General features: G+C 41.3%; 1 protein-coding gene across 6 annotated transcripts in view; it reads right to left on the reverse strand.

The window, feature by feature from the left end:
* Positions 1 to 13,710, reverse strand: part of NFX1 (nuclear transcription factor, X-box binding 1) — a 73,895-nt gene that overhangs the window by 33,098 nt on the left and 27,087 nt on the right. For all 6 annotated transcript variants that reach the window (XR_014817756.1, XR_014817757.1, XM_084979831.1 and 3 more), the window contains exons 7-10: positions 11,786 to 11,925; positions 8,238 to 8,337; positions 7,937 to 8,154; positions 451 to 548 (exon numbers count right to left, since the gene is read on the reverse strand). Coding sequence is in view for 4 of the 6 variants with exons in the window: in XM_084979831.1 (XP_084835957.1) it covers positions 451 to 548; positions 7,937 to 8,154; positions 8,238 to 8,337; positions 11,786 to 11,925 (556 nt within the window). In the remaining 2 variants the exon portion in view is untranslated. The remainder of the gene's footprint in view (positions 1 to 450; positions 549 to 7,936; positions 8,155 to 8,237; positions 8,338 to 11,785; positions 11,926 to 13,710) is intronic.

The following is a 13,710-nucleotide window of genomic DNA, read 5'->3' on the forward strand; positions in this document are numbered from 1 at the left end:
TTCTAGAGAATTACGAAACCTTGAGGGTGGTCTTGGGGACCACTGGATTGCAGTTGGTATCAGAGGTGAAGGTGGTCTTGCGGACTGTTCTAATTCAGCAATTGTCTAAACTCTTGCAGTGGCTGTCAGAAGTGAGTGTGTAAACTGTGTTCCCTCTAACAACAGTGTTACTGTTTTTCTCTTTTGGCATCTATCATTATCACACTAGTATTTAGAGCTACTTGTATACATGCCCTAAGCCTATTACTGGCCTCCGAGCCTTGAATGCTGACTTCTTCATACCTCTCCTGTAATTGCTCCATGTTAGGTGTCAGCACGTATCAGCTGGACTGAATGAATTATACACGGTGTAACAGGAATAAGCCTGAAAGCTATTTTGATTCCTTCCCTCCCATAATCATTAATTTCAAAGGTTCTGTGGCAATAACACTAGCATTGTGTAAGATTTACCTTCGTTCTGAAAGAGCATCTGCAGGAAATAACTGATGTGCGAGAGCATGGTCCACAGTCTCCTTCATGGCAGAGCTTTTCACAGGTATGAATGAAATCTTCAATAAAAATGAAAAGAGCTGGGAATGAAAACTGCAACTACTCATTTTCAGACCCCCAAATTCACTAGCCATAACGTCTTCCACCTCTATGCCCTACAACACTGTCATGAGAGTTGAGGGAAGAAGGATGCTGTCAATGCCTCTTTCCCTATCTTCCCTTCATCCAGCAGGCTGAGACTTTCCTAGCAAGGACAGGCCCCAGCATTAGTCACGGGAATATGTTTTGGAGCACAGGATGCCCTGCCTAAGTCAAAGAACAGATTTTTTTTTTTTTGTCTTTTTTGTCTTTTTGTTGTTGTTGTTGTTGCTATTTCTTGGGCCGCTCCTACGGCATATGGAGGTTCCCAGGCTAGGGGTTGAATCGGAGCTGTAGCCACCGGCCTACGCCAGAGCCACAGCAACGTGGGATCCGAGCCGTGTCTGCAACCTACACCACAGCTCACGGCAACGCCGGATCGTTAACCCACTGAGCAAGGGCAGGGACCGAACCCGCAACCTCATGGTTCCTAGTCGGATTCGTTAACCACTGCGCCACGACGGGAACTCCAAAGAACAGATTTTTGACTCAGGTCTCCAGGTTAGACTTGTATCTCCTTAACACTGCAACATTGGGTGACTTACTGAAGTACTCTTGACCCTGAAAATCATCTGAGGATCATGAAGTCAGAAACCATGATCCATAATCTCACTGACTTAGTACTGTGAAGGTCTGGTGACGGGTGGCCTGCTATTCATTCTGTGAAACTCAGTTTTAGGTTAAGTCCTGTTTCAAGGACCCCTCAGGGATCATCCATGGTCTCTCTATGGTTGTTTACCTGATGTATTTTTTTTCTATCCTTTTACTTTCAACCTAACTTTTTTTTTGGCTTTTTAGGGCTACAACTGAAGCATATGGAGGTTTCCAGGCTAGGGGTCTAATTGGAGCTACAGCTGCTGGCTGACACCACAGCCACAGCAACCTGGAATCTGAGCTGAGTCTGCAACCTACAGAAACAGCTCACGGCAATGCCGGATCCTTAACTTGCACAGTGAGGCCAAGGATCGAACCACAACCTCATGGTTCTTAGGTGGATTCGTTTCCACTTCGCCACGATAGGAACTCCCAACCTAACTCTATCTTTGATTCTAAAGTCTGTTTTCTGAAGATATGTTGGATCTTTTCTTGTTTAACTGTTTAATCCATTCACATTATTGTTATTATTGATATAGCTGCATTTACGTTTGTCATTTTACTTTTAGTTTTCCATATGTCTCCTGCCTTTTTTGTTAATGTAATCCTCTTCAGCCGTTTTCTTTTGCATTAAGTGAATATTTTCCAGTGTAACATCTCACCCCATAATAGCATTTTTTTCAGGGGTGTGTGTCTTTTTCTAGGGCCGCACCTGCGGGATATGGAGGTTCCCAGGCTAGGGGTCTAATCAGAGCTGTAGCTGCCGGCCTACACCACAGCCACAGCAACATGGGATCTGAGCCTCGTCTGTGACCTACACCACAGCTCATGGCAATGCCAGATCCTTAACCCACTGTGCAAGGCCAGGGATCGAACCCGCAACCTCATGGTTCCTAGTCAGATTCGTTAACCACTGAGGCACGATGGGAACTCCGCATTTTTTTTTCAATATATTTTGAGTTATCTTTTTCTTCTTTTTCTTCTTCTTTTTTTTTGCCTTCTAGGTCTGCACCTGAGTCATATTGAAGTTCCCAGGCTAGGGGTCGAATTTGAGCTATGACTGCCGGCCTATGCCACAGTTACAGCAACATGGGGTCCGAGCTGGGTCTTCAACCTATACCACAGCTCATGGCAACACGGGATCCCTGACTCACTGAGTGAGGCCAGGGATTGAATCTGCATCCTTGTGGACACTAGTCAGATTCATTTCCGCTGAGCCACAAGGGGAACTCCTGAGCTATCTTCTTAATGTTTGCTCTAGCGCTTACCATACACATCTTTTCAGAATCTACCTCAGATTTATACCAGCCTAGTTCCAGTGAGATATAGAAGCCTTACTCCTATATAGCACTAGTCTCTTCTTCTCTTTTGCAGTAGTATTGCTATATATATTATATCTATATGTCACAAATTTAACAATACAGTTATAATTATTGCTTTATACAATGTTACGCCTATTAAAGAAGTATATATTTAAAATTTGTTATATTTATCTTATTTACTATTTCTGGTTTTCTTCGTTTGTTATTACAGATAGGAGTTACCATCTGGTATCACTTCCTTACTCCAATACAACTTTGATCTCACCCACCTCATTCGTGCTATTATTGCCAGATATATTTCTATATATTATAGGTCTAACAATACAGTAATATACATGTTATTTTATACAATCACTCTTTAAATCAGTTGAGAGAAGAAATATGCACTTATAATTTCTTTTACAATTATGTAATCAACTTTACTGTTTGTTTTTTCATATGGACTACATCTGCATTTCCTTGCTATCAGCTTGAAGACTTTCTTTAGTATTTATATTAAAGTAGATCTGTTAGCAATGAACTCTGTTTTTCTCATTTTTGAAAGACTGGCTGGATATAAGATTCTTTTTTTTTTTAATTTTTTTTTTTAATTTTATTTTTTTGTCTTTTTGCTATTTCTTTGGGCTGCTCCTGCGGCATATGGAGGTTCCCAGGCTAGGGGTCGAATTGGAGCTATAGCCACTGGCCTACGCCGGAGCTATAGCAACGTGAGACCCGAGCCGCCTCTGCAACCTACACCACAGCTCGCGGCAACGCCGGATTGTTAACCCACTGAGCAAGGGCAGGGACCGAACCCACAACCTCATGGTTCCTAGTCGGATTCGTTAACCACTGCGCCACAACGGGAACTCCAAGATTCTTGTTTTGTAGTTTTTTCTTTCAGCACTTGAATATGTCATCCTTCCTGTTGTGAGGTAGTGTTCTCCATTATTTCTGTTGAAAAGTCAACTGTGAATCCCGTAATGGTTCCCTGTATGTGATGTGTCATTTTTCTCTTGCTGCTTTCAAGATTTTCTTCCAATTCTTTGGCTTTTAGTATTTTTACTGTGTCCCTAGGTGTGGATCTCTTTGAATTTATCCTACTGGGGTTTGTTGATTTTCCTGGATGTGAAGATTAACGCCTTTCAATACATTTGAAAAGTTTTCCACCATTATTTTTTTGAATATTTGTCTGCTCTTTTCTCCTCTCCTGGTGTTCCGCTACACACACATTTGTGTGCCTAAAGGTGTCCCCACATTTCTCTGAGGCACTGTTCATTTTTCTTCATTTCATTCTCTCTTTGTTCTTTGGAGTATATAATCTCTATAGATCTATCTTCACATTTATTGATCTTTTCTCTGCCAGCTCAAACCTACTGTTGAGTCCTCCTAATTTTAATTATTGGACTTTTCAACTCCAAATTTTCCATATGGTTTTTATAATTTCTATCTCTTCAGTGACATCCTCTACTTGATGAAATACTGCCTTTATAACTTCATCTCTTCAAGCATAGTCTCCTTTAGTTCTCTGAACATATTCATAATGGCTACCTTGAAGTCTTTGTTAAATTTAAATTGGTCTCTCTCACAGAAAACTGAAATAGGAAGCAAAGTTTCTGTTACCTGTGTTTTCTCCCTCTTTGTATACTGTGCAATTTTTTGGTGGAAACTAAACATTTTTTGGCAATATACTGTTTATAGCAACTCTGGACACTGCTTCCTCTTTCCATAGCTTTTTAAAATGGCTGCACCTATGGTATATGGAAGTTTCCAGGCCAGGGACTGAATCTGAGCCACACCCTTGGCAATGCTGGATCCTTAACCCACTGCTCCAAGCCAGGGATCAAACCTGTGCCTCTGCAGTGACCCAATCTGCTGCAGTTGGGTTCTTGGCCCACTGTGCCACAGTGGGTACTCCTCCACGGCTTGTTTTTTTGTTGCTGTCTGCTTGTTTACTTGTTTTGTGACTTGGAGAGGCAATTTTAGTGAAGTTTGTTTCTATAACAGTATAAAGTCATCAGCGATTTTTTTTTTTTTTAATTAACAGAATTTTTTTTGGTCTTTTTAGGGCTGCAGCAACAGCATATGGAAGTTCTCAGGCTAGGGGTCGAACTGAAGATGTAGCCACTGGCTACACCACAGCTACAGCAATGCGAGATCCTTAATCCACTGAGCCAGGCCAGGGATTGAAGACACGTCCTCATGGATACCAGTCAGGTTCATTACTGCTGAGCCACAACGAGAACTCTTAGCTTGTTGCTCTTAATTAAGAGGAACTATTGTTTTCTATAGGGCCCTCAGGCCTGAACTTCCCCATACTTTTTCAAATTAAAGTCAGTTCCTTTGGGGAATATTTTGGAGCTCTCCTTCCTTATGGACTGCCTCTCTCCCTGGAAAAAGTCATTGAGTCACTGCTCTGGGTGCTGGGTGGGATAGCAGCCTCTAGTTTTCTTGGCTTGCTTCTCATTGTGAAACTTCTGCCCTGTAAGTGAGCTGGGATGAGGGTAAATGCAGCCCCAGCACTTCTGCCTGTTGTGACTGCAGTACAGCCTCCAACCTATGAGTGGGCTGTGTGGAGGGAGGGAGCCCCCAAAATGTCAGCAGCACTTACCAGAAATTTAGCCTCTTCAACTTGGAGTTGGAGAGGATAAGAAATGCTGGTGGTCCACTTCTCTCAGAAAGGAACCCCTGACTGGGAGCTGAAGGTAGAGGAAGCCCCAATTTCTTGGTCACACCCACCCTGAGTAGAGCTTTTGTTGAGGTATGCTGGGAGGGGTGGGGAGGGAGGAAGCAGGCTATGATTCAAATAACACAGACTCTTGCTGTTCTTACTCAGTTTTAGTAGATTTTCTTCAATAAAAATTTCTTCATTTGATGTATGCCCGTAGGACAATTTCCAGAGACTTTAAATGGTTGCTTTTTTATAGTTTTCCCCAGCTTTGCTTGCTTTGCTGGAGAGTAGCTCCGTGTAGCTCCTCATGCTACCATCCCAAAAGCAGAACTCCACCGAGTTTTTTGTGCTAAAGCTATATATGTTGAAGTTGGAAATTTCCTATTGGGTGAGATAATAAAAGACCTAAACAAGCTCTCTACAGATAAACCAGACCTAAATAAACATGAGAGCCATTGTTACCACAACCTATGGGCTTGTCTTTGAGTTTCTCAATCCAATTCACCCTAGTTCCTTAAGGGTTTTCCATGATTTAAACTCTGCTGAAGTATAGCAGTTACTCTTGAATCCCTTGAGCTGGTCTTGTCCCAACTGCAGGTCTGTTCATACTAACAGCTAATGTCCTTCTCTTGCTCAGGTCTGTTGCATTACCCATTTCACATTTCCTCTTTCTTTCATTGCCAACAAGCTATCTTAGCCCCAGGTAGGATTTCTGGTCATTATATATGAAATTCTTACAAAACTGACCTATGTGCTTTCTGAGAAGGGAAGACCTTTACTATGCTTCTTGGTTTAGAAGTCATTTGACTTCTATTTCATAGGGCTTATCTAAAGATACATTTTCACAGTGGACAGAGAAGCAATAGACAACTGGTTTTCCAGGTGCAATTAAAACATGTATTAAAATATGAGAAGAGGGCATTTCTCCTCTTTATATAATTTTAAAGTCAGACTGAGAAAAGGAATTAGGTAGGGTGCTTCTACTGGTACTTGGAAGAAATGTGAAATCTCTTTTTGGAAAAATGGAAACCAAACCTAAAGAGTCTATCTTTACCATGGTTAGTTACAGGAATACCTCTCTTATTCAGACTCAGTTACCCACTTTCATTTTTTCTAAACACACAGCCTTTGAACCCTCATTCAGGAGAGAAACTGCCACACCACTGCAAAACTGTACACTTACATTTCCCAAGGACTGCCTCAGAAATTTTCAGTCAGAAACTCAGACTGTTACTTTATAGCTAATACCAATGAACTTTTTCTGGTTTATATATCCAAGTAATCAGAAGCTCTAAGTCAGAAGAAAGGAAGAGTCACTACAAAGGTAGGCACACAGGCATACCGAAAATATTCACAAGAAAACAAACAACCCCAAACTTTAACAAATAAAACAATTCAAACTGCACATTATTGTGAGGAAATTGTCTGAAAAACATCAGCAAGACAAAGGGAAGCACTGTATTCAGTATAATACAATAACTGAGGTTCAGAGAAATCATAATTCTGGGTCAAATAAGGGGAAAGAAATAATCTTCAGTAACCTCTGTTTACAGGAAGAAGGGAATATAAATTTTAGGAAAACATCCCTCCAAAATGATGTTCAAGAGGTGTTATCCTCAGCTAGATGGGAAACTTAGCTGTAGAGAAGGACTTTTCTTGAGTGGTTCAAACGGCTAAAGTTTATTTTATTTATTTATTTTTGTCTTTTTAGGGCTGCACTCGCAGCATATAGAGGTTCCTAGGCTAGGGGTTGAATTGGAGCTGCGGCTGCCTGCCTGCACCACAGCCACAGCAATGCCAGATTCGAGCCACGTCTGCGACCTTACCACAGCTCATTGCAACATCAGATCCTTAATCGACTGAGTAAGGCCAGGGGTCGAACCTTCGTCCTCATGGATGCTAGTCAGATTTGTTTCTGCTGAGCCACCATGGGAACTCCTGAAGTTTAATTTGTACCTAAAAGTTCAGTTCTTAAACATCTCACCCAGTTATTTTAAGGTATTTCTGGAGTTCCCATAGTGGCTCAGTGGTAAAGAACCCAACTAGTATCCATGAGGACGTGGGTTCGATCCCTGGCCTTGCTCAATGGGTTAAGGATCTGGCAGTGCTGTGACTATGGCTGGCAGTTGCAGCTCCGACTGGACCCCTAGCCTGCATACTTCCATATGCTACAGGTGCAAATCAACAACAGCAACAAAAAGATGTTTCTATTATATGAAAATGCCTTTAAACACCTGCTGAGCTCTAAGTTAATAATAGGATATCTGGTATTGATACTAGTATACGCTACTTACTACAAGAGAAATCATAACTACCTAACTCCCCAAAATAGTATCTAACCAAAACTTTCTTGACTTGGCAGTAAAATATTCGAATTAGAAAGAGAGATGGTCAAATTTTTTCAGAAAGTAAGAAAACATTTGGGAAAATTTGAGTTTTCACAAGGTTTTTTGGTTGTTTTTTTTTTGCTGCAACCATAGCATGTGGAAGTTCCCGGGCCAGGGATTAAGCTCTGCACCAGAGCTGCAGCAACGCTGGATCCTTAACCTGCTGTGCCACACGGAACTTTCTTCACAAGTATATTTTAAGGGGGAAAGAAAAAGTGTTCACACAAACCTGATCACAGTATTTAGAAAAACCTCTGATATTACAACTGGAGTTATATACTATTTTGCTTAAGTAGTCATTGCTGCTAAATATTTACTTTCATATTTTTAAAGACAACTTTATGCCTACTAGTTACCTAAGGAACCACAAGGGAGAGGCTTGCCGCACACTTTTCCACATGAAGGGACAGGATCCATGCATGTTTTCCGACCGCTACTTCCAAGTTCTAGCAATTGGCTGAGAGGAGTTTGTCCACAAGGGCAGCAACGCACCAGCTGGGGGAGCCGTGGGCAGGGCTGGCAGGGCTGAGGGTGGCACACTTGAGAACACGTATGGTTCCCACATTTCAAATCCCTGTTAAGAAAAACAAAAGACTACTACACAATTGTTGCATAAAATAGAGCTTTACTCTAACCGAGAAAAATATAAAACCTTACTTGCCACATATCTTTAAACAGCCAAAGTCCCCAAATCCATCAGACTTTCCTACGTCTGTTCCACATAACACGTCTCGGGAGGTGCTGCCACAGTAGCATACTAGAGGACATAATTTCAAAAACAAAACATTAGTAATCTGTTCAGGTGCTTAAAATATTTTAAACAATATATAAGAAAGCACAAAATACTATTCATTAGTGTTGATCAGACCTGATATAGAAATAAACATGGCTCATACATCAGTTCTAAGACCCACCTAAGAGTTTCACCATAGGAAAAAAATTAAAAAGGCCTTGTTGGTCCATATATCTCAGAGTGCCCCTTCATGCATGCCCCAACATGAGCATGAAAGTGAAATAATCCTCTAAGGTAAGAGACTATTCTCTGGTCCATAAGGCCATGGCTGAAAACCATGGATCATGAGGCTCCCTGGGGCCCTGTGGAGATGCTGCAGGAGATGGAAGCTAAACTCGTTACGGAGGAGTTGATGACTGGATCCCATCCTCACTTCAACCAAGCAGCATAGACTTAATACTTCATATTTTGGGGTTCACATAAAATGCCTGGAAAAAGTCTCTGAATAATATTCCAATTTAGGAATATACCATGTTCTATTTATTCACTCATCAGCTTGTAGGCATTTATATCATTTCAACATTTTGACTATTACGAACAATGCTGCTATGAACATTCATTTACAGGTTTTGTATGGACATATATTTTCATTTCACTTGGGTACACGCCTAGGAGTGGAATTGCTGGGTCACATGGTAATTCTATGTTTAATCTTTAGAAGACAACTGCTAGATTGTTTTCTAAAAAGGTTCTACTTTCAGAGTTCCAGCTGTGGTGCAGTGGGATAAGAATTTGACTGCAGTGGCTCAGGTCTCTATGGAGGCACAGGTTCGATCCTCAGCCTGGTGCAGTGTGTTAAAGGATCCAGTGTTGCTGCAGCTACAGCTCAGATTCAATCTCTGGCCCAGGAACTTCCATATGCCATGTGTATGGCCATAAAAAAATAATAATAAAAATAAAACTATACATATTATAAAAAAAAGTGGTTATACTTTTCTACTCTTATTGTGGTTTTAATGTACATTTTCCTAGTGTTTGAAGGTGTTAAGCACCTTTCATGTGTATATTGGCCATTTATATATTTTCTTTTGTGAAGTACCTATTCAAGTCTTTTGTTCATTGTGTGACTTGTTTATCATTTTTTGTTGATTTATAGGAGACTTTAAATATTCTGGATACGTGGAGCTCCCAATGTGGTACAATGGTATAGGCAGCATCCCTGCATTGCCAGGAGGTAGGTTCAATCCCTGGACCAGCACAGTGAGTTAAAGGATCCAATGCTGCCGCAGCTGTGGTAAAGATTCCAAATAAAGTCCGGATCTGATCCCTGGCCCAGGAACTCCATATGGGGTGGCCAAAAAGGGATAAAAATATTCTGAATACAATCTGTGATTTTAACTACTCATTTTCTTTTATTTTTTTGGTCATACTTGTGACATGTATTTCCTGGGCCAGGGATCGAACTCACGCCACAGCAGTGACCTGAGACACAATAATGACAATGCTGGATCCTTCACCACTAGGCCACCAGGGAACTCCTCTATTCATTTTCTTAATGTTGTCTTTTGTTGAATAGAAATTTCTTAATTTGATAAAGTTTAATTTATCAATTCTTTTTTTCATAGTACTTTTGTTGCTCTATGAAATTGTTGACTAATCCCAAACTCATGAAAATATCCTCTTATAATTTCTTCTGGTAACTATGTTTTTGGGTTTTATATATATTTTTCTTTTTCAGCTGCATCTGGGGCATATGGAAGTCCCCAGGCTAGGGGTCAAATCAAAGCTGCAGATGCAGGCCTATGCCACAGCCACAGCATCTGTGCATCTGTGCACAAGCTGCATCTGTGACCTACACTGAAGCTTGTGGTAACGCCAGATCCTTAACACATTGAGCAATGCCAGGGATTGAACCCATATCCTAAGGGACACCATGTTGGGTTCTTAACCCACTGAGCTGCAACAACAACTACCCCCCAACTTTTTTTTTTTTTTTTTCTGGCCCCACCTGTGGCATATGTAAGCTTCTGTGCCAGGGAGCAAATCTGAGCTCTATCTCCAACCTATGCTACAGCTGCGGCAATGCCAGGTCCTTAACGCACTGTACCAGGGCAAGTATTGAACTCGTGCTGCCTCAGAGATAACAATGGATCCTCGATCCACTGCTCCATTTGGAAGTCCATGATCCATACAGATTTAATTTTTGTGTGAAGAGTGAGACAAAGGTTGAGGGTCTGACATACATACATGAGTAATGTTCCAGGATCATTTGTAAGACTCTTTTCCCCACTGAATTAACTTAATGTCTTGGTTGGAAATCAAGTGACTGTATATACATATGTCTATTTCTGAACTCTATTGTCTTCCATAGATTTACTAGTCTACCTTTACACCAATAACTGCAATGTCACAATTACTTTAACTTTATAAAACTTAAAATTAGGTCTTTCATCTTCGTCCTTTTTCAAGATTACTTTGGCCTTTCTGGGTCTGTTTCAAGCAGTTACTTTATTTATTTATTTATTTTTGTCTTTTTGCCATTTCTTGGGCCGCTCCTACGGCATATGGAGGTTCCCAGGCTAGGGGTCGAATCGGAGGTGTAGCCACCGGCCTACACCAGAGCCACAGCAATGTGGGATCCAAGCCGTGTCTGCGACCTACACCACAGATCACGGCAACGCTGGATCCTTAACCCACTGAGCAAGGGCAGGGATCAAACATGCAACCTCATGGTTCCTAGTCGGATTCGTTAACCACTGCGCCACGACGGGAACTCCTCAAGCAGTTACTTTAAATCCCAGTGCTTCCACATTCTGTGGACATAGCCAAAGAAATTTCCCAAGTAGTTACCTTTATTTTTATTTTTTTTTCTATCCTTTTTAAAAAAAAATTTAATTAGAGTATAGTTGATTTACAATGTTGTGCTATACTAAGTAGTTAACTTTTAAAAAGTATTTAGGAGCTACCATTGTGGCTCGGCAGTAGCAAACACGACTAGTATCCATGAGGATGTGGGTTTGAGCCCTGGCCTTGCTCAATGGGTTAAGGATCTGGCGTTGCCGTGAGCTGTGGTGTAGGTCACACTCAGCTTGGATCTCACATTGCTGTGGCTGTGGCATAAGCTCGCAGCTGCAGCTCTGTTTTGACTCCTAGCCCAGGAACTTCCATATGCTGCAATGAGGCCCTAAAAAGACTAAATAAATAAATAAATAAATAAATAAATAAATAAAAAGCATTAAAAAACTTACTGTTTAAAATTCTATAGGACAATGATATATACTGGTATTATTAAAATAATGAAAACCACCTAATCATTATGTATTTCCTGTTCTCCCTACCCGAGCAAGGTACCAGACCTGACAGAGTCTTTATGACTATTGGTTTGCGACAAATCCACATTATCAAGACAACCATAAAAATAAGGTTCCAGAAAAGCACCCAAGTAATGCTGGCTGGTGTATTTCCCACTTACCCTGGTTCAATATGATCCGACAAGGCTGGCACTGACCGCCATGGCACAGCTCAGCACAGTGGTGCTGACCACAATTCAAAATATTCTCACAAGGGTTAGAACAGTGGATTGAGATAGCCTGACCACAGCGAACTGTGTGCCTGTAAAAATAGATGTAAAGACAGCATTCATCTACTGTTGGACACTGAGTTCCTATTTGACAGCCAAACTAACCTTTCCCCCAAACTACTAAACCTTTCTCTTGGCCCCATTTTCCCTACCTTTTCTACATTTCCCTCCTCCAATCATTTCCTCTGTTACTCTTTCCTTCTCCACTCTTTCTTCTCCCCTCTCCCCTTTGCTTTCCTTATGTCCCATATTACCTTTCTCTCACCCTTGTTTTCGGACCAGTGAGGAATTGAGGACTATTTGTAAGCATTTGTCACATGTGATTTCTTCTCTGAGATGAAGCATCATGAAGGAGGGGGAAAAGCCTGGAGCTCTCACAGTATATTACAGATGCAGGGAGGGAGGTTGGGAGGTAGTTATAATGAACATTCTTGGAATGAAAGCACAATGGCATTCTCCCTTGACCTGGCACTCTGGCATTTTACTTAATACTTATACTATTATCATAGTTACAATACTTAAGAACATATTGCATGTGACTTTGATTCCAGATGGGGATATCATTCTAGCTTTGTTCTAATAAACTTCCTGATTTTGCTGACTTATCAGCTAGAGAAGGACATGAGGCCAATGCTGTTAGACAACTGTCTTTAAGTTTTTTTCCAGGGTGATGGCTTAGAGCTTGGGAGTCTACTCACCCACAAAAAAAGTTTGATTCTATCCCCTATTCCCACTTCAACCACATATTTTGTTTTTAAAAAGTCACTGTTATATACAAAGATGATCAGTTTCCAGTGTTCAGTATCACAGCTGATATCAACCCCTTGAGGAAGACACTATTATTTCTACCTTTTTGTTTTTTGCCTTTTTTTTAGGGCCGCACCTGAGGCATATGGAGGTTCCAGGCTACGGGTTGAATCGGAGCTACAGCTGCTGGCCTACGCTACAGCCACAGCAACTCGGGATCTGAGCTGCATCTGCGACCTATACCACAGCTCATGGCAACACCAGATCCTTAACTCATTGAGCGAGGCCAGGGATCCAACTGGCAACCTCATGGTTCCTAGCTGGATTCGTTTCCCCTGAGCCATGATGGGAACTCCCTGTTATTTCTACCTTATGGTAAGAAAAATAGGTTTAGCAAGAGCAAATAACTGGCTCAGGTCAGTGACTAGTTAATGGCAGAGCCCAAATCTGACCTGGTCTTTCTAACCCAGAACCCCTCCATGTGATTCTCAGGCCACACTGCTACCCTTGTAAGTTCAGTTAACATTTTAAAAATGGGTATCACTGAAAATCCATGCTGAAATTCCCATCTTGTCTTGTGGTTCAGATATCATTCTATGGTCTTAACTGGGCCTCAGAGGGACTCCGCAGCCACTGGTGACCCTTGCACTGATAAAGTAGAACTTGCACTGTAATGAAGAGGGGATGAGCACTGGGGCCAACTCTTCTTTCCTTCAACAATAGTCACTGAAAACATCCCAGACACCAGATACTACTAGGCACAGAAAAATGGTCCCTGCCTCCTGGACCTTAGTAGGCCTGGGTTCAATTCCTGGTTCATTCACCCTGTCACCTTGGCATTTCACCTGAAATGGGTCATCTCACTATGATATAACTTTTTAACTACTTATAAGGTTGTAAAATAGGATTAATGCAGCATAGGAAATTACTACTTACAGAAAAGTACTATTTACACCTACCATTTATTAATGATAATAAATAAATACTATTTGCACCTACCCACTAGTCTTTTATTTCCGACATTCATACATAAACCATCAATGTGGAAAGCGAAGTTATCTTTGGAGTAC

This window comes from Sus scrofa, chromosome 10 (genome assembly GCF_054392235.1).
Source record: "Sus scrofa isolate SSC_HxYL_T2T_F1_AM1 chromosome 10, Sscrofa_HxYL_maternal_Yorkshire_Landrace_v2.0, whole genome shotgun sequence".
Classification (NCBI taxonomy): Eukaryota; Metazoa; Chordata; class Mammalia; order Artiodactyla; family Suidae; genus Sus; species Sus scrofa.